We start from the raw sequence: 17238 nt of genomic DNA, 5'->3' as shown, positions 1-17238 counted from the left end.
GACCTAAAGCTATGAGAGGCGGGAGAAAACTACGGTACTCTACACAGTACACCTGAACGGTGGCTGGCCACGAGTGGACCGGCCGCTTGTGAATCACTTCCAAAATTGGCCGAGTCCACGATTGGAATGGACCAGGCTACTTGCAATAGTACGTCCCTCAAATAACCTTGCAAATCGATACCTTACGATCGATGTGGTGATTTACTTCGAGGGCATACCTAGGGCCTTGGGCTTGCAAGCGTTGGGTAGCCGTGGCTCTTTTGAAGCATTGATGTGTGTGCTGGCTTGTAAGCTTATTACGGAATCACTTCCATGTTATTGAACATGAGTGGAAGATCCGATTTTGACCTGCGCACACCGGCCAAGGTGAGAACAGCTCTCACCTCCACTGTTTTCACCTGGCCATCGCCGATGCCGGTGCTGAATTTTTGGCGGGGCATTCCTCTCGATTTGGGGTAGGTATGGGCAGCTGGGGCAACAACCACCCCCCGGACTGGAAAATGCTTCAGATTCATCGAGACCTCGCAATGTCTAAATACTTTGTTTACCAAATATTTTCACTCCGAATAATCACACCTTAGTTCTATGCTTGAAAATTCGCCATAAGAAAATCCAAATTGGCAATGGCCACTGGTAGAGTATTACGCATATGTATCTCGCCTCAATGAGTAAAGAAGCCGTCGCGACAAAAAAAAAAAAAGACGGTGGGGTTTAAACCCATGCTTTGCGTTTTCCACGGCGCCAATTCGAGTCCAGCCCCTCATCAAATACCATTTTTGGATCATCTTTGGAGAAACTCTCGGCACCTTGGATTAAGGAACGGATAATGCGGATGACTTGACGTACTTGCACGTGCCATACTTGTGTCTTATACTGGTTTATCGGAATGTGGTATTCTCACTAAGTAGTCGAAATAAACGGCAACTGAGTGTAGTAGCGTGAGTAGGCAGGTCAAGTGACGGAAGATGACATTCCACTGGACGCTTCTAATGAACCCCACGGATCTCACCCAGCCCATCATCTCTGACAGGACGGCTCCCCTGTAAGCAGGACAGCTTACTAGCTGTACGGATAAGCAGGACAGCTTACTACGCAGTAGCTGTAAGCAGGACAGCTTACTAGTCTCGGAAGAGCCTGGAGCATGAATGCTTGGCTAAGCCAGCTGGGATTTAAGAGGTCGAAAGGAGCCAAGAAAAAAAAAAAAAAAGGAAAAAAGGGGAGCAAGAACACAGGCCGGCAAGGTGGAGGCTTGACTCGTGAGGCTTGTGCAATGCGAGGGAATTTGCGAAATCTGCTGTTGCCGGGCCTGCAGATTTACGCTGCGGTGTGGTCAATTGGTGGAACGCATAGAGTTCGCGATGCTGGCTTGGGTATGGCGGCCTCTACCCTGTAATATCTATTCGAGATCTGAATCGACATAAATCGCCGATGGCCGTGTTGGTCTCAATGTAACCTGGCATGACGGGCGTCTGCTGAGATTCCGTGCATCGCTTGGACGAGTCGATGAGAAGAAGCACACCAACCAGCTCATTCTCTCCAGAAGGATTTCGGCAACCTTGTGTAAGTGCGAGCTGTGTGAAGGTATCGTTGAGTCTTGGTCACGCGTACTATGTTCTTGAGCCAAATGTGTGTGTGTGTGCGCCTGCCTCAACTACAACTCAAGTAGTTGTGCCTCTGATCGCTCTCGGGAACCAAAACAGCGCAAACGGGAAGCACTCCCTTCCCGTTCTTTGAAGGCGGGATTGACACCACAAGAAGAAAAAAGGACTGGAGGAGTAGCATCGAGTAGAAACGACATGGTGTGGAAGCAGGGGCCTGTCGAGAGCAAAATCCCGGCGGTGTCTCCTAAATGCAGCGTCACACCCTGGGCCAGAACAGGTGCCATCTGTGCATCCGTGTGTGTGGGATGCCAATAGCGGTGACGGCCCCCGTAGGCCAATCAAGCGAGGGAATGGCTCGAGGTGTGCTGCTGATCCTGTGGGGGGCTTGAACTCTTGGAGCTGGAGGATGCAACGCAAGCTTCACTGTTGCGACTCTGGGGCTCTTGAGGTGAGGTGTGCTTCACTGCTTGCTGACCGACTCGCCCTATTTCTCCTGCGAACTGTGCTAGTTTTCAGGCTAGCGGTGGAGAGACATGTTCGAGTTGATTTTGTGACTGTCTTGAACTGAAGATGCCGAGTGAGGCGTTGTGATTCAATTTTGGAAAGCAATGAAGGAGAGCCGAGAATCGACCCATGACAAGGGCCCAGCCGCCCAGTCCAGTCAGTATCCAAGCATCGTGTGTCACGCATGTCAAGTGACGATGCGCGGCCGCGGATGCAGCCCATCTGCCAGGTCGAATTCCGAAATTGGTTCTCGCATTGAATGGCAGCTTCGGCGACTCCTGGGTCTGCCTGGTACGTCTTATCCTTCGTTCCCCTTCGCATTCTCGCCTTTGGCTGCCGAGTGTAATGAGATGGCTTGCCTATTTTTTAAAAAATAGCTATAGAGAATACCGGGAGAAAAAGGAGGCTACGGATGTTGATCCGGACTATGTCGGAGAGGAAGCCGCAGACACAGACGTGAATGCAGAGGCACGAGAGGCAGACGCAGGCACCTGTACCTGTGTGTCCGGCGGTCGAATGTCTCTCGTCTGACAGAGCGGGACGGGGACGGGTGTCTGAGTGCGTCGGGTCGTCGGAGTGTTTGGCGCTTGTATGTCGGGGTCTCCCTCTTTTTCGTCCTAACAAAGTCATGCGGTTGCATGTCTCGCCCGTTTTTCATCTGATGTCGTCGTCGTCGTTGTCGGTCTTTACTTTTCTCGTGTACGTGCGTGCCTTTGCAGAAATGTGGCTTAACTGACATGTTATTAGCATGCATGTACGGTGTATTACAGAGTATGTCAGGATGGTATGGACACGGATACTGGAAGTTTTGATTCGGAGACTCGGTAATAGGTATCCGTTTTCCCCCTTGCCCTTTGTTGTTTTGATAGCAAAACACGCCCGGCTGCACCAAGGCCAACTAGTAGTTGGTAAGTTGATGCGACGAAGGCTTGCAAAGACTTGTAAAGACTCGGGCGGTTTACGTACTCGTGCTAGGGAGGTAGTTTGGCGTTAAGACGTCTAGGCTGGACGATGGATCGGCTTCCAGGGTAGCAAACGAATGTCGACACAGGCATGGAGCTCCCCCGGGCCTTTTTTTGATTGTGTCATTTCGCAGAGCGGACTGGCCCCGGTGCGTACCCAGTTGCGGTGCTGCGGCGATGCGTGAATGTGGACGTGGACATCATGAAATTCCGGGATGTGTGTGCTAGGGTGAGGGAGCACTTGCAGCCGCAGGCTCAGGAAGCTTCCATTGAATTTGGGTCTTGCCCTGCCTTGCCTGCCTCCAGTTGTCCACTCCAGAGCTCCTTCCCGTTGACCATTGACCGGGACGCTCTTGCAAGTTGAGGTGAAGCAGGGCAAGCAGCAGAAAGAGGCAGGCACTGGCAGAGAGAGAGAGGTGGGCGCATCTTGCCTGACGCACTTCCCATTGTGGCGCATTGGCAGCGTTGGAACCCCCCACTTTTTAGAGGCCAACTTCCCACCCCCAGGGATCTTGCGCTAGCCCATTCCTGACTCTTGAGCGGCCCAGGCGTGCCAGGCGAGAAGCTCTGGATCTTGGATGCCCCGTTACTTACTCCATCACTACCAACTGCCCGTGGTCACTTTTGTTCACTTCCATTTGATCCTTGGAAGAGCAAGCCCAGCCTGCCACGATGCGAGCGAGAGCCACGACATTTCGCGACGCTGCATCTCCACTCGCCCCAGTGGCGCGCCGCGTTTCCTTTCCCGATCCTCACCTGCGCACTCAAGTACCTACTGCCTACTTCCATGTGTGCATGTTCGGTTGTTGGAAAAAGAAGTTGGTTAGGTTGTGTGGACAAGACATCGGATGGTGGGTGGTAAACGGTCATGAATGGCTAAACCCCAGACTCCTTATCGCAGTCTATCCCCTCCGTTGCTATCGTCACCGGCTATGATTTCCTCATTGCAAGAGGTCATCGATGCAGACCATCTTGCTTTGAGGTGCTTCGCTTCTGGCCTGCATTTGCAGCTGGGGTGCATACGTACATACCTACGTCCCATACACATTTACCTAGTACCTACAGGCTACACATGCATACGGTTACGTCTGCGCCTACAGTATACACATAGACAGGAGGTGAACATCATCCCATCCATGGATCCAGGCCCTTACTCCGTACGGACTTCCTGTTACTCGCCTGTTCCTTGCCTTCCCGTCCCCTACCGGCGTCGACTGCCTTATGCAGTATCACTCGCCTTTTAGCACTCTACCTGTCCGACTACGCTAAAAATCGCATCGTCCTCGTAAGAATCTCGATCCGCGCTCCACGCGCCTGTTGCTTGCCGGTGTCTCTTCCTAACACTCGCCCACGTCCCTTTTACTCTTTGCTTTCCCAGGATCAGTCTCTTTGCTCCTTGTCACTTGGTCTTACTGTACATCCCTCTTCCTGGTCCAGAAGAAAGGCTTTTGGCCAGCTTCCCCACAAAACAGTGCATCGATTTCTTCGTCTTGACCACGGGGAACCCTACTGGCCTACCGACCTGTCTGTCCAGCACTTTCTTATTTACCATTGTGCTCGGCCAACCTATTCCGACCTGAACTCACTTCCTACTTTCGACCCTCCTCGCCTTGCTTTGGCCTGGTGTTGCTCCCAACGACTTCTTTCTCTCTCTCTCTCTCTCTCTCTCTCTCTCACGCATTCCCCAAGGAATACCGCATACCGACTCGAAACGAACTCCTGTGTTTACGCGAAAACGAAACCCCCACCCCTTCTTCTTCCCGCGCATTCTCGAATTGCCTCCTCCCCTTCCTCTATGGCGCCGTAGGACGCGGTAGCATAAGGCGGCGGGCTACATCTCATCCCCACTAGACAATGTTTTCTTCTCTGCTTCGACCCAAGCAGAATAATCGCAGCCGTCGCGTCGACCGATTTCACGATAGGCAATCCCCTTCCCCTGGCCCGGCCTATCGCCACTACGTTGGCGAACCACCACGACGCGCAACCGGAGACTTCACCGAGGCCGACGATGACGACGAAGAGGACGAGGACGAGGACGAGGAGGATGACGGCCTAGGCCAGTCAGGGGACGACCACGACAACGTCGACGACGAAGATCGCATCCAGCGCTCCTTGCCTGTCCTTCCTCTCTTTTCAGAGACATATCTCGGTACAAGACAACCAGAAGCCCTGCATGGGCTGCTCCTATAAATCTATAACCTCAAGCTGACCGCAGGCCTGCAGATTCCTTGCCCATATATAGCATTACCCACGCGATTCGCATCATCGTTCAGACCCGTACCGAAACGACGTTATCGTGGGACCAAATACGCTCCCCCCAAGTCTCCCAGTTCCTGGTCAAACCAATGCAACAGCAGATCAGGACTCAGCAGTTCAACCGCGCCACCCTATACTGCCTCATGGCCAATTGCCTGCAGTTCAATAAGGAGGCCCAGATGTACCCAGGCAATGCTGGAAACAGCTCAACTAGGGCTCTGGTTTGCGAATTGTTGGCTTTGAAGCTCTTGAAGGAGTATAACACCCGCGAGCTTATCGACGCGCTATCTTACGACTTTTACCCCCTCCAGGGCCTTCCCGGTGCCCAGCCAGCAAATGCACCGAAATCGGATCCAAGAAGCAAGGCTCGCCTTACCGCGGCCCGGACTTCGACACTCGAGGTTGCTATTCGTGCTTCTGCAAAGCACTTCCTCGCACACCCTCTGGTTGTGCAGCAGTTGGAGGCTATCTGGAACGGCGCCATCAGCTTCTACTCGTCTGCAGACAGCTTGCATAGAGAACCCCCTTCTTCGCCTGGTGGTCAGGGCAAGCCCGATTCCAGAACGCCGCTGCTTGGCGGCAATAGTCAAAAGGAGGGACAGCAGCCGTCAGTACCGGGAAGAAGGAGTGTGGTTCTCTATGATCCGCGCCAGGCGTCCCTCTTCAAGCTCTCACGACTCCGCGTGCCGCGCTACAGGTTCTTTCTCTCGACGCTGTCACTTCTCGTTCTCATCGGCCTGTTTCTTGCTGTCTTGGCCCAGCGTGCAGCGCGGATCAGCTCGTTGGAGTTGATATTCTGGTTTTGGAGTGCCGGTTTCATGCTAGACGAGCTTGTCGGGTTCAACGAACAGGGGTTCTCGCTTTACATCATGAGCTTCTGGAACGCTTTCGATTTGGGAATCCTTCTCTTGTTGATCGTCTACTACTTCATGCGTGTCTATGGGGTCTTTCTCGTGGACGCAAAGCACTGGAATGACTCTGCCTACGATGTTCTCGCGGCGAATGCCATCTTGTTGCTGCCCCGTATCTTCAGCGTGCTGGATCATTACCAGTACTTCTCACAGCTGCTGATTGCGTTTCGCTTGATGGCTGTTGATCTTGTGGCCGTCACTGTATTGATCCTCATCTCGTGCAGCGGCTTCTTCGTCTTCTTCACTCTGGCTGACGGTAATAACAATGCTGCCGACATCGCCTTCCGGATCTTCCAGCTTCTCATGGGCTTTACTCCGGCTGCTTGGGAACTGTGGCCAGGGTATAACTGGCTCGAGAGGGGCCTCATGGGCTTCTTCCTGATCATGTGTCACTTCGTCATTGTGTAAGCCAAGTCTGTTCCTCGCTACAAGCTTTAACTAACAAACCCAGCACGATTCTCATCACGGTCTTGACCAACTCATTCATGAAGATTGCCTCCAATGCCAAAGAGGAGCATCAGTGAGTAATCAGACACGCCTCGTTGAAAAATCGCTTCTAACAACATCCAGGTTCCTCTTCGCCATCAACACAATCTCCATGGTCAAGAACGACGCGCTCTTTTCCTACGTTGCACCAGGAAACATCTTCGCGTGGCTGTTGATGCCTTTGCGTTACTGCATGCCACTGAAGCATTTCGTCAGACTGAACAGAACAATCATCAAGGCCACGCACTTCCCTCTTCTGTTCTTCATCTTCCTGTACGAAAAGTACTGGCTCGCCCCGTCAATGTACGAGCCGACGGACCTTGTTGAAAATCACCACCACCACGGCCGGGATCGGACGATTTCCTTTGCAGACCCAGCAAGCCGATCTGCCCTTTTCAGCCCCAACGTGCGCGTTCGCGAAGAATCCATTACCGGTTACCAGAAGGATCATGCCTTGGAGGAGGTCTTCCGACGAGGTCCTGGCCTTGCGACTCTGCGGAACCAAAGGCGGAATGAGAGAAAGAAGACCCAGCATGCAGTACGCAACTGGATGGACCGTAATGACGAGGAAGAACCCTCCCCTCATCTTCAACTTTCCCAGTGGCCGACCCTGGAGAACGGAAGCACCAGTGCTCGGCCAGATTGGCATAGAAGGCTCAGCCTTTCTAGAGAATTGCGGACACAGAGATCTCGTCAGATATCAGATGTTAGATCTGCGGCTAGCGACCCAGCAGATTTCATCTCACAGCCTGCCATCGGCTCCTTCTTCCGGAACATTGTCGCAGCGGCCAAAGCCAAGGAGGAGGAGAATCAACAAACAGACGCAGACGGCGACGATGAACTTGTCACGAACGATGAGGAGGAGGAGGAAGATATCGCAACGAACGCTGGTGACAGCCGTCGGGGCCCCGTCATACACCAAACGTCGATTGACGATTACTTCAATACCACTCCCAGAACCAAGGGATTCGTGCCACCCCCGGCATCTTCATCATTGGGATCAAGTGGCAGGCCCTCCGTGTCGGTTACTCCTCGCTCTGCGCGTCGCATGCCGCACAGCCGGACAATGTCAACAAACACCATTTTGTACGCACCGCAGGAGCTGCGTCGGCCGCCTAGCTCATCCTCTCATTCTTCGCCTGAGCCGCCGCCTACGCGTGCGCGGGTGCAGAACGGTCGCCCTACGGTAGTTGAACCGGCTACAGCTGGTGGTCATCGTTCCCCTCGCCGGCAAACATATGTCACCAACACGCGGCCAAGACCTATCATGCCACCAAGGGATGCAGTGCAGACGGCGCCGAATCGAGCTGCTCTCACGGGTATCGATCAGCGCTTGCAGCGCCCGAACCCCCTCAGACGGTTGTCTTCGGTTGACATGAGTATTTTGTCCGAAAACATCGTTCCTGATGACCCAACTGGAGGCATGCCTTCGAGCTTCCAAACACAGATGGCTATGGCTATGATGAAGGATGCGCGCCTAGGCGGTGCGGGACGAGGCCAGGATGCGGGTGACAGCAATCGGATGAGCAAGCTCGTCCTGGCGCGCATGAAGACTCTGGAAGAGAGTTTCGCAGACGTCGCAAGGGAGCTTCGCGGGCTGAAGACGACGTCCAACTCGACGGCGCCTACCACTCGCCGCAACTCATCAGGCGAGGAGCTGCAAAAGGTTGCTGGCCTGACAAGCCCCGAAATCGCAAGACAAAAAGAGGGAGGCGGCGATAGACCAAAGATGGTGAGAAGGACGACGGGCAAACGCCCGGCCAGCCGTAAGAGCAATTTGGGCCCCTTGGACAAGCCAAAGGGCAAGGGTAAGGAGCCGGCACATTCCTCAGGCGACGAGTCTGACAGCGAGGGTCCGGGTATGGGACCGACGAAGCGAAGCTCGATGTAAAAGGGGAGGGGAGTCGCGGTTTGTATTTTGCTGGGCATTTTCCGGCGCGCTATACCAAGGTCATGGTTGGTGATTACCGGCATCCGCATCGCTGGGGCGTTTGGAACCAAGAGACGATTTTGTGACCTCTCTACTAGAGGTTCGTTGTATTTTGTTCATTATTGTTTTCCCGGCCTTTCTTAATTTGTGTTATTTGTTGTCTTTTTTTCGAGTCATGCCACATATACATCGTTAGCTGGCTGCGATTGCATTTGGACATGTGGATTGAGTAATGATTGTGGAATTTTTGGTCTGTTGTTTTGATAGATCTGGTTCTGGATTGAATCTGAGTGCCCCATCCCACTACAGATCATCCAAGTCTCCTGTATTCATACTTTACATAAAAAGTCAATTTGATCATCGCCCCCAACTGATATGCTCCTCAGGTACGACCGTTTAAAAATGTGATTCGTTTGCGGCGAGTTGTGAGGTACGCCGTGACAATACTCATTAAGGTACGTTATTCCCAGTTTCCCCTTATACCGAACCAATCCGTGTCTCGTAACCGTTTGGGTATATGGTTTTGTGTGTATTTTTTTTTTTTTGTCTTTTTTTTTTTTCCAAACTCGAGGGTTTCTTAGACTCTAGATCCCGCCGCCGCTCCGGTCGACGCTGACGTAGTAGGGATTGCTGGAGCACTGGTTCTGGTCGTTTGTTCTCCGGGACAGGGCGGTGTATCTGAAGCTTACGGCGACGGCTGTGACGGCTGCGGTTACGACGATGAGGCCTCGGTGGCGGCTGCGTATTAGGGACGTAAGCTTTATTTTCTCTCATGGTTTAAGAATGAAATGAGGATAACGAGGACAATGAGGGTTTCGGCGGGAAATGTCGGTGGTTTTTTTTTTTTTTTTTTTTTTTTTTTTTTTTTTTTAAGAGGGAGTGAGTGAGGGAGGAGGGGAGACGTACATTGCCGGGCGGATCTGAGGGACGGGCATTGCAGCTTTGGGTTGCATGGTGACGACAGGTAGGTAGATATCTTTGCTGTATGAGAGTTGGCTGGGATTGGCTGAGGATAATTGATTTGTTCACGATGGTATTTCACGTTTCGAGGTGGTAATGGCAAAATTAAGTATAGGTCAATGAGCAGAAGATCGAGGAGGGGGGGGTCTCCAGTTAAGTAGACGACTCGACATACTCGATAGCTCTTAGCCTCTTAGCTAAGGTAGGTTCTTCCCCAGCTTTGCCGGGGGGCGGCGGCGGCATACGTGGAGAGGAAGAGGGAGGGAGGGGAGGGGGAGGCATCATCGGTACACCCACACACACACACACAAAGTGTTTTTGTTGGGGAAGGACGGGGAAGATGTCACTAGTGCCGCTTGGTGTGTGCGTTTGTATTCATAGGAAGCTTGGGGATCGGACGATTGATAGGTAGGTAAGGTAGTCTGTCTTGTCTTGGGGTACTTATTACTAAGGTAAGATACCGATAAGTATAAGAACAAAGGAACTGGAACTGCGACTTTGACTGACTGTGGCTCGGATCAGCAGAGTGTGAGCGTGTTTGTGTCTAGACCCTGAGACTGACAGACCGGTGATGGGAATCCTGAGAGGGGTGGGTTTGACGAGAGGAACGAATGCCGTGGTATGGGTTTTGTGGTGCGGTCAAGGGAAAGGGAAAGGGACAGGGACAAAAGGGCTGCTGCTGCGAATAGGGAGAGACGGAAGTGGAAGGTAGAGGCAGTGTGAGTGGGTGGTACGTTGGTCTGGAGCCGGTGGCGATGGGATACCTAGTGGGCAGTGGGCAGCGGTACGGTGCTTTGCTGATGGTGGCGTGTGAGAACTTTGGCGGGGGAGGGAGCTGAAGGCACGGAGACATGGAGGGGGAAGGGGGACACGCGACATGCGGGACACGCAGGTTGGCGGCGGGCGGTGCGGTATCTGATTTCTGGGGTCAGGGGATGTGATTGGACGATTGGGGTTTGGAGCTTGGCTGGTGTTGGGTTGGAAGCCGAGCCGAGACCTTGTCTATGGGGTAAATTGATACCTGCGCCCAGCTACCCTAATCCTGGGGGATGGGGTTTTGCGGGTGGCACAGGTTTTGAAAAGGTAATGGCGGTCAGTACCAATAGCTGAGGGACGGACGACCTGACTGATACAGGTATAGACGGAAGAGATTAAGACGAAGCGTATCTGGGGATGTAAAGAAGACTGAGGATGGATTCGGGACGTCGAGTGAAGCAGAAGGTATTCGGACAAAAGGGAGATGATTTTTTTTTTTTACTGTAGTAAGATATGTGTAATACTGCTAATGTACCTTAGACTGGATGACTTTCTTGGAGACGGCGCCAACTGGCGGTACGTGTGCGCAGCTAGACGCAAGTTGCGCATGCATCCAATGCGTGATGCGGAAGCATGCGCTTCGCTGGTTTGGATTGTTTGGTCTTAGAGTTGGGCCAAGTTTCAGCCGACGGCGGGGGCAGGGAGTAGAACTTGGAAACAATGCCACACTGATAAGAATCCTGCTAGGCTGTCGAGTAAGTCGATGATTCTGCTATGTGTGGGGGAGCTCTCAGGAAACCTGCAGCTCTGGAGTGAGTGCTCTGAAGCTTCGAAGCTTCAAGCTGTGGGAAGCTGGGGGAGAGGAATGGGAGGCGACGTGTATGCAGGATAAGAATGAACTGACGATACTAAGTTTATGTACACCGACTGCCCATCGGGGATACCCTGAAGGCAGGGGATCATTCTGTCCTTTCCAACATTTTTCTCCCCTACTCCCCTTCCATCTCTCCTCTTTTGGAAGGGAGGGTGCTCGGATGAAAAGGATGCATCAGCGCTCGGAGCGACCCTTTTGGCAGCGGGCAGCTAAGCTACCTTGCCTGAGCAACCTAACCTTGCTTCTGGAACAAGCTTTTCTGCGGGAGCTTCCTGAATCCTACGTTATGATGCGGCAATTGAAAATTCGTGGGGTGTGAGTCAGGGTTGAATAAGCTTATCAACCTATGATTCATGAGTGACCGAGGTTTCGTCAATGTCATCACATTTTGGGGAGAGTGATATGGTTCTGACACGATCCATCGGAATGTTACCTCGGCAGCCGGCTTTTGGGGGAACGGATGAGTGGGGCCGGTATTCGGGGTCCGCTCCGGGGCTTAACCCGACCTTCAACTTCCATCACCTCACCCATAGGCACGTGCCTTGCAGATTATCACTTGCATGTGTTGCAAATATTTAGATCTTCAAATGTTAAAATCAGACATGGAAGCAACGTATCAGCAAGAATTGGAAAAAGTTGGCTCCTAACCGTCCAGTCCATGGTCAGTTCATAGAGCTGATCTAGAGCATTCCTTTGGCAATTTAGTACGATTTAATGTGAAGTACCTAGGGTAAACAGCACACCATACGGTGGAGAGCGTATCCTATAAAACCCTAAAATTTACCATCACGAAACGCCTCATCTCCCCCCCTCGTCGCAGTTTGACTTGGACAAACCCCAAGATTATTCGTACATGTGCTACAAGAAGCCGCCATTGGATTCCATCAGCATGCCTTGAGCCTGACCTCATCCAACCTCGGAACTCTTTTCTAACCCTCCTGTGAATCTCAAGCAGCGAATGAGTCACGACTCCAACCAAACCACTTTGTCAGCCGCCTTCCCATGCCATGTAGCATGACTGGATCGATCTTCAGCACCGGGTGCGGCTTGTGAAAGATGATGGCCCCTTTATCGCCGGAATCACCTCCGGATCCTCGCCCGAACCGCACCGCGGAACCGCCGTTGTTGCTCGCAACAAAACCAGCATCGTATAGAGCGTGTACGAAGTCATCCCATGTGATGTTTCTCGGCTTTGTTTGTGCATCAGGGTACATGAGGTGGACCACTCCAAGAGTGCGCGGGGAGACGCGAAGTCGGGTGGCGGGCTCGATAGGAAGGGTGGCGATGTAGAGTGACTCCGGATCATCGACTGGCTGGACGCTCGAGGATGGATTATCGGGGCGGGTCTTGATTTTCTCTCGATGACTCGTCTCGACCAGACCAGCTCGAATGGATCCCTCTCTTCCACTGCTTCTGTCTAGAAAGGTGTCGGGGGCAGGCTTTTCGGCCTCGGTGATTTTGGTCATGATCTCCTCTTCTTGTCGAGAAATTGCTTCCAGATATTCTGGCTTGTTCTGAACAAGCACAACACTCAGAGTCTCTTCAATGGTTTCCGCTTCAAGGCCAGTTCCTTCGAGATCTTCCAGAACTAAGTTGCCCAATTCCCCAATTCCTTGAAGAATCCCTCGACAAAGCCTCGCATAGTCTGGCTTTGCTGCAGCCGTGCCTTGTTTTTCGCGCCGCTGGGAGCTTTTCCCTTGTAGAAGCCGTCTACAAGTGGCTTCCCCATCTTCTTGAAATCTTGCCACGAGTGTTCTTTGGGCTCGTTCTTTACATATCTCCACATTCCACGCTTCTCCGTCCGACACACATCTTCAAATTCTCTGGAGGTGTTCCGAGGTCGATTGAGGCGCAAAGAAATCAATGACTCATGGAGGGCAGAAATGTCTGCCATTTCGCGCAAGAGGAACTCATCGATACGGGCTGCTTCCTTTCTGTTGTTCTTGGCGAGATGATCGTCAATCATTGCAAAGAGTATGGCGTGATCAATGTGTGTCTGGTTATCAGGCTTGCCCGCCATTTGATGGAGGCACCAATCGAGCGGGTCTTTCTCTAGAGCTTCCTTTGTATCCGGATTCGAGTCCCGCGACACGCCGCGAAGGATCTTTTTCAGGGACAAGCCAGGTCTCTTGGGCAGTTTGTAGTATTTCGCCTGTCCCGGAGACCAGGGCATGAGAGACCTGAAGCGTTCAGTCCGCTCTAGGACTTGATCGGCGAGGAGAAGCTCCAAAGCACCAAGTGCCAGGTCATACTTGGGAGTGATTGTCTGGCCGGGATGCGTACTGTCTGAAAATATGTCGTGTAGATCCCGCACATGCTTGCACTCAACCTCAATCCAGTACCACCAGTAGTATCTTTGATACTCCATGTAGATATGGTAAGCCAACATCATTGCCACGTCCTCTGTAACTACCGCGCGAAAGAGCGTGGTGCTGAAGAGACCCTTGATTTGCCGGCGAAGATATCCTGGGTCGCATTGAAGATCGATGAGATGGTCAATTGCCTCTTCCTTGCGCGTCTGGGCCATGGATAAGATGTAGCCCATGTCGAGCTTGGGAGGCCGAGAGAAGGCCGGATTGGTGTAGGGAGACCAGAGCTCCGTCTCCCCAGGGTATTGGAATCCGATCGACGTGAGGTCCCTCCACTTATCCGTCCTCGCACTAGCACTTGCAGTATCTGGACCCTCGAGAATCTCATCCGTGATTCTAAGAAGAACGTCCATGAGGAAGACTTGGGCCTCGAATACAAGTCGCGCGCGAGGAAAGCCCAGAGTGTATCCGGAGTGCGCCTGTTGGGCGTCCCAGTCGACAATCTCGCCGTACCTCGGTCCGGACATGACGACGCACTTGGCAGAGAATTCGACATCAAAGTTTCCAGAGGTCCACGATAACTCCATCTGACGACAGTCTAGCGGAGCGAAGTCCTCTGGCGAATATAGAGTCCGATAATGGAGGAGGGCGAACAGGATGGCCGGGCTCGTCTTGAGCACCTCGACATTGAGCCATGGAACCAGGAGTTGGCGTCGCCTTTGCACAGTTCGCTCACCGTATCGAAACTTCTCGTCGCTATATCCGTATCTGGAGTTGATCCACTGCGACTCCTCGAGCTCAGGCACGGCCTTGTGCAGTAGCTCGCGACGTTTTTCCTGGCTTCGCTTCCGCCAGCGGCTCATAAGGAGATCAGCATGGGAGCTAAGACGGTTGGTGATGTGCTTTCTGCTCTCCTGAATTGCTTTGACGTATGTAGACGCTGTGTTGGTTGCAGAGGTATCTGAGATACTGTGATGGTAGGAATGGCTGTACGTATGCTGTTGGCTCTCGGTGTAGTACCCTATCTGACAGTCAGGGCAGTCATGTGGCGGTGGTCGTATGGATCGTTCGAGTTCTTCTTGATTCCATAGCCAGCCCCCTGGTACTTTAAAGAATCTGGGGCGTGTATCCGACATGGTAAGTCAATGGATGAGGTATCATTCATCGAAGCAGGAGTTTGTAAGGTTGGAGGCAGAGGCACCCTAAAGGTTTCCCAGTAATTGCGTGTCCGTTAGAGTGAAAGTTGTCGGGAAAGTTTGGGAGAAAATTATGTTGTTTGAGTTGAAGAAAATTGAGAAGTTGATGTTGTAAGCTTGAAATTTGGATTCTTTTAGGAAGCCCGGAGTGCTGTGAGTAAGGTAAGGTAGGTAGGTAGCCATCAGTCGGACGACTAATCACCACTGGAAGCTGAGGCATCTAGGTCCTAGACAGTGAGTGGGACCATTCTTCTGAATTCTTCATCATCCCGTTCACTGTGTGAGCCATCAATAGAATTCTCTATTTAATGCCGTACAAATGAAGCACATGCGATCAGCCGTTGGTATCAAAAGGGTACCAGCACCATTGCAAGCTCCTAATGACAGATATCAATGCACGAAGTATGGAGAAACGTAGAGGAACAGCCGTAACGACATCACGTCGATACGCTTGGAACATAGTATTTTGCACTTGTCGTTTATTCTGGCATGCGGTCAGCTAAAGTGTTTATGCTGTTATGCTTGTGTTTGCCAGTCGAAATTGAGCCCTGGCTCAGTGTGAATGCACAGAGGAGGTGGCGTTTCTTCGATGTATCTTTCAATCAGGCAGAATAGATTTTTCCAACAGAAGGGATTGAGTTTCTTCTTTCAAGAGTCGCTTTGTCAAGCCGGTCGGTCTGGAAGTGGGGCCAAGCAGACCGGACCTCCAGCTCTCGGTCCACACAGCGCCGGCCGGCCGGAACGGAGCTGAAAGCTGATCCCCGGGCGTGGTATTTGGAGGCACCTCAGGTAAGCACAAGGTACGTCACCCGCTTCCCCCACTTTTGGCCATTCGAGCAGGCAACAGCGACAAGGAGGCCAAAGTATCGATGAGTCTTGGGAAACCTTGGTTAAGTGCGGTGGTTTTTAAAGAGGCCGCCTTACTACAAAGCCACGAGGAGTAGATACTTTTTCAATTTTTTTCATCTCTTCGAAGTGAGGCCTGCCAGTACATTGGGTGACAGTTCCGTGGCTTTGCTCAATTACTACTGCCTGATTTGGGCTGATAGGCGCTCATCAACTCTGTCCCGCATCACCTTCATTTCCTTTGAAGAGGAAGAAGGAACAGGAGTGTGTTTGGGGTCCGCTGATAGCCGTCTTCTGCCGCCTAGATAGGCCTCTTTCTGCATTCCCCTCTGAAAGCTCTGAAAGACTCACTGGCTGCCAATTGTTGCCTCTCGATTCTATTGTATGTGACCACCCCGGAATGCTGGGAGCTTTGTCCATCTTCATGTGCCTTAAGTACTGGAAGCAATGCCACAGCTGTGTCCCTGCTCCTCACAAGGTGTAAGCTGGGCCAGATCAAAGCACTTCAACATACCAGCCATTTCTGCACCTGCAGCAGAGTCACTCAAGTCACGGGTTGCCTGCCTAATACCTGGTCATCCAGTCATCTTTCTCATTCCCGCAGTCTGCTCACCGTACCAATGTCCGAACACTTGTAACTAGTTTGGTAGAATGCCACGTTGGTTGCCTGCATAATTCCTAGACACGGTCTCATGTCACCGGAGCACAGTGAAGGTGCCTTTTCTTACCCCTCCATCCATGCTTCTCATCTTCCTCTCAACCTTCACTGTCACAGCTTCCTACCTCTACTTCTGATCCCACCATATTTTGGTTGCCCAAGAACCACCATCATACAGCATCGCAATCCATCAAGCGATTCTCGCGAGCGGCTTCTCTCCAACCATCCTCTCTTCGACGCTCTTGGTAGGATAGCCGCGTGGCTGAGGCAGCCGGCGGTGTTTGGAACCGCGCTGAGTGGCATCTGACTCCCTGAGACTTTGCTGCCTGGACAAGGCTACGCACCCCCGCCAACCTTCATCTTTGGGTACCAGACTGCGAACTGGCGGACTTATTGCCTTGCGATTCTCCAACTCTTTCGATTAGGCTTTTTCGCCCAGCTATTTTCGCTTGCTAGAGAAGCCACTCATCCCTTTGGTTGCTGCTCTCACTTTGACGTTGTCAATCTCCCGGCTAGTTTGGTATCAGTCATCATCGGTGTGAGAGCTTGGAGAACCAGATCCTCCTCATCTCAGCATTCAACTCAGTTCACGTTGCCTATATCCTGATTTCGTCGCAGCGATGGCCTCGGACGAGAACAAGGCGCCGCCAGCGGCTGCAGAAAACGACTGGTCACCTGTAGTCATGGACTGGTGGGAGGCCCCTCAGGACGAGGACCAAGAAGACGGCCGGGGCGGTGCTCAAGATGAGCCCGGTCGCGGTGTCACGTACGTTGGGCCTGCGCTCCGAGAGCAATCTTCTGAGGAGCCTTTGCTTGAGCGCTTGGCTACAGAGCTATTTCCTATAGCAACATTCCGTGAAGGAACATCTCCCGAAGAGACAACTGATATCCCGGATCCCTTTGCAGTCGTTGATGTCCCGTCGCAGACTTTCAATACCTTCAGTACCTTTGTACAGTCGCAGCGGGGACCACGCGCCACTGAGAATAAC

The 17238-nt window shown here is 52.4% G+C and overlaps 6 protein-coding genes across 6 annotated transcripts; 2 read left to right on the top strand and 4 right to left on the bottom strand.

Annotated features, from left to right (window-relative positions):
• The first annotated feature begins 2209 nt into the window (after positions 1-2209).
• Positions 2210-3453, top strand: BDZ83DRAFT_727622 (uncharacterized protein). The gene is made up of 2 exons (XM_060512789.1): positions 2210-2447; positions 2853-3453. The coding sequence occupies exons 1-2, from the start codon at positions 2365-2367 to the stop codon at positions 3097-3099; spliced, it is 330 nt and encodes a 109-aa protein (XP_060368950.1). The 5' UTR covers positions 2210-2364; the 3' UTR covers positions 3100-3453.
• A 1468-nt stretch (positions 3454-4921) lies between these two features.
• On the top strand, positions 4922-8611 carry BDZ83DRAFT_569513 (integral membrane channel protein; the record flags this gene model as incomplete). The annotated part of the gene is made up of 4 exons (XM_060504204.1): positions 4922-5216; positions 5291-6638; positions 6686-6754; positions 6805-8611. 4 exons carry the CDS (start codon positions 4922-4924, stop codon positions 8609-8611), a joined length of 3519 nt encoding a protein of 1172 aa, XP_060368949.1.
• Positions 8612-9234: 623 nt separating this feature from the next.
• On the bottom strand, positions 9235-9603 carry BDZ83DRAFT_748700 (uncharacterized protein; the record flags this gene model as incomplete). The annotated part of the gene is made up of 2 exons (XM_060513656.1): positions 9235-9388; positions 9557-9603. 2 exons carry the CDS (start codon positions 9601-9603, stop codon positions 9235-9237), a joined length of 201 nt encoding a protein of 66 aa, XP_060368948.1.
• A 182-nt stretch (positions 9604-9785) lies between these two features.
• On the bottom strand, positions 9786-10866 carry BDZ83DRAFT_607350 (uncharacterized protein). Its single transcript, XM_060507426.1, has one exon. It carries the CDS (start codon positions 10461-10463, stop codon positions 10155-10157), a length of 309 nt encoding a protein of 102 aa, XP_060368947.1. The 5' UTR covers positions 10464-10866; the 3' UTR covers positions 9786-10154.
• A 1321-nt stretch (positions 10867-12187) lies between these two features.
• On the bottom strand, positions 12188-12706 carry BDZ83DRAFT_748699 (uncharacterized protein; the record flags this gene model as incomplete). Its single annotated transcript, XM_060513655.1, has 1 exon — positions 12188-12706. One exon carries the CDS (start codon positions 12704-12706, stop codon positions 12188-12190), a length of 519 nt encoding a protein of 172 aa, XP_060368946.1.
• BDZ83DRAFT_85910 (uncharacterized protein) lies at positions 12688-14911 on the bottom strand. Its single transcript, XM_060515959.1, has one exon. It carries the CDS (start codon positions 14683-14685, stop codon positions 12829-12831), a length of 1857 nt encoding a protein of 618 aa, XP_060368945.1. The 5' UTR covers positions 14686-14911; the 3' UTR covers positions 12688-12828.
• Positions 14912-17238: the final 2327 nt, after the last annotated feature.

The sequence above is a fragment of the Colletotrichum acutatum genome, assembly GCF_030867785.1.
Source record: "Colletotrichum acutatum strain CBS 112980 chromosome Unknown BDZ83scaffold_14, whole genome shotgun sequence".
Lineage (NCBI taxonomy): Eukaryota > Fungi > Ascomycota > Sordariomycetes > Glomerellales > Glomerellaceae > Colletotrichum > Colletotrichum acutatum.
This window is presented reverse-complemented; position numbering and strand designations above follow the sequence as displayed.

Excerpts from the sequence above, each read along its gene's own strand:
- BDZ83DRAFT_607350 (XM_060507426.1), bottom strand. The coding sequence starts at position 10,463 with ATGTCTCCGTGCCTTCAGCTCCCTCCCCCGCCAAAGTTCTCACACGCC.
- BDZ83DRAFT_727622 (XM_060512789.1), top strand. The coding sequence starts at position 2,365 with ATGGCAGCTTCGGCGACTCCTGGGTCTGCCTGGTACGTCTTATCCTTC. Across the intron at positions 2,448-2,852 it reads CTCGCCTTTGGCTGCCGAGT|CATGCATGTACGGTGTATTA; the intron begins GTAATGAGATGG and ends ACATGTTATTAG.
- BDZ83DRAFT_85910 (XM_060515959.1), bottom strand. The coding sequence starts at position 14,685 with ATGTCGGATACACGCCCCAGATTCTTTAAAGTACCAGGGGGCTGGCTA.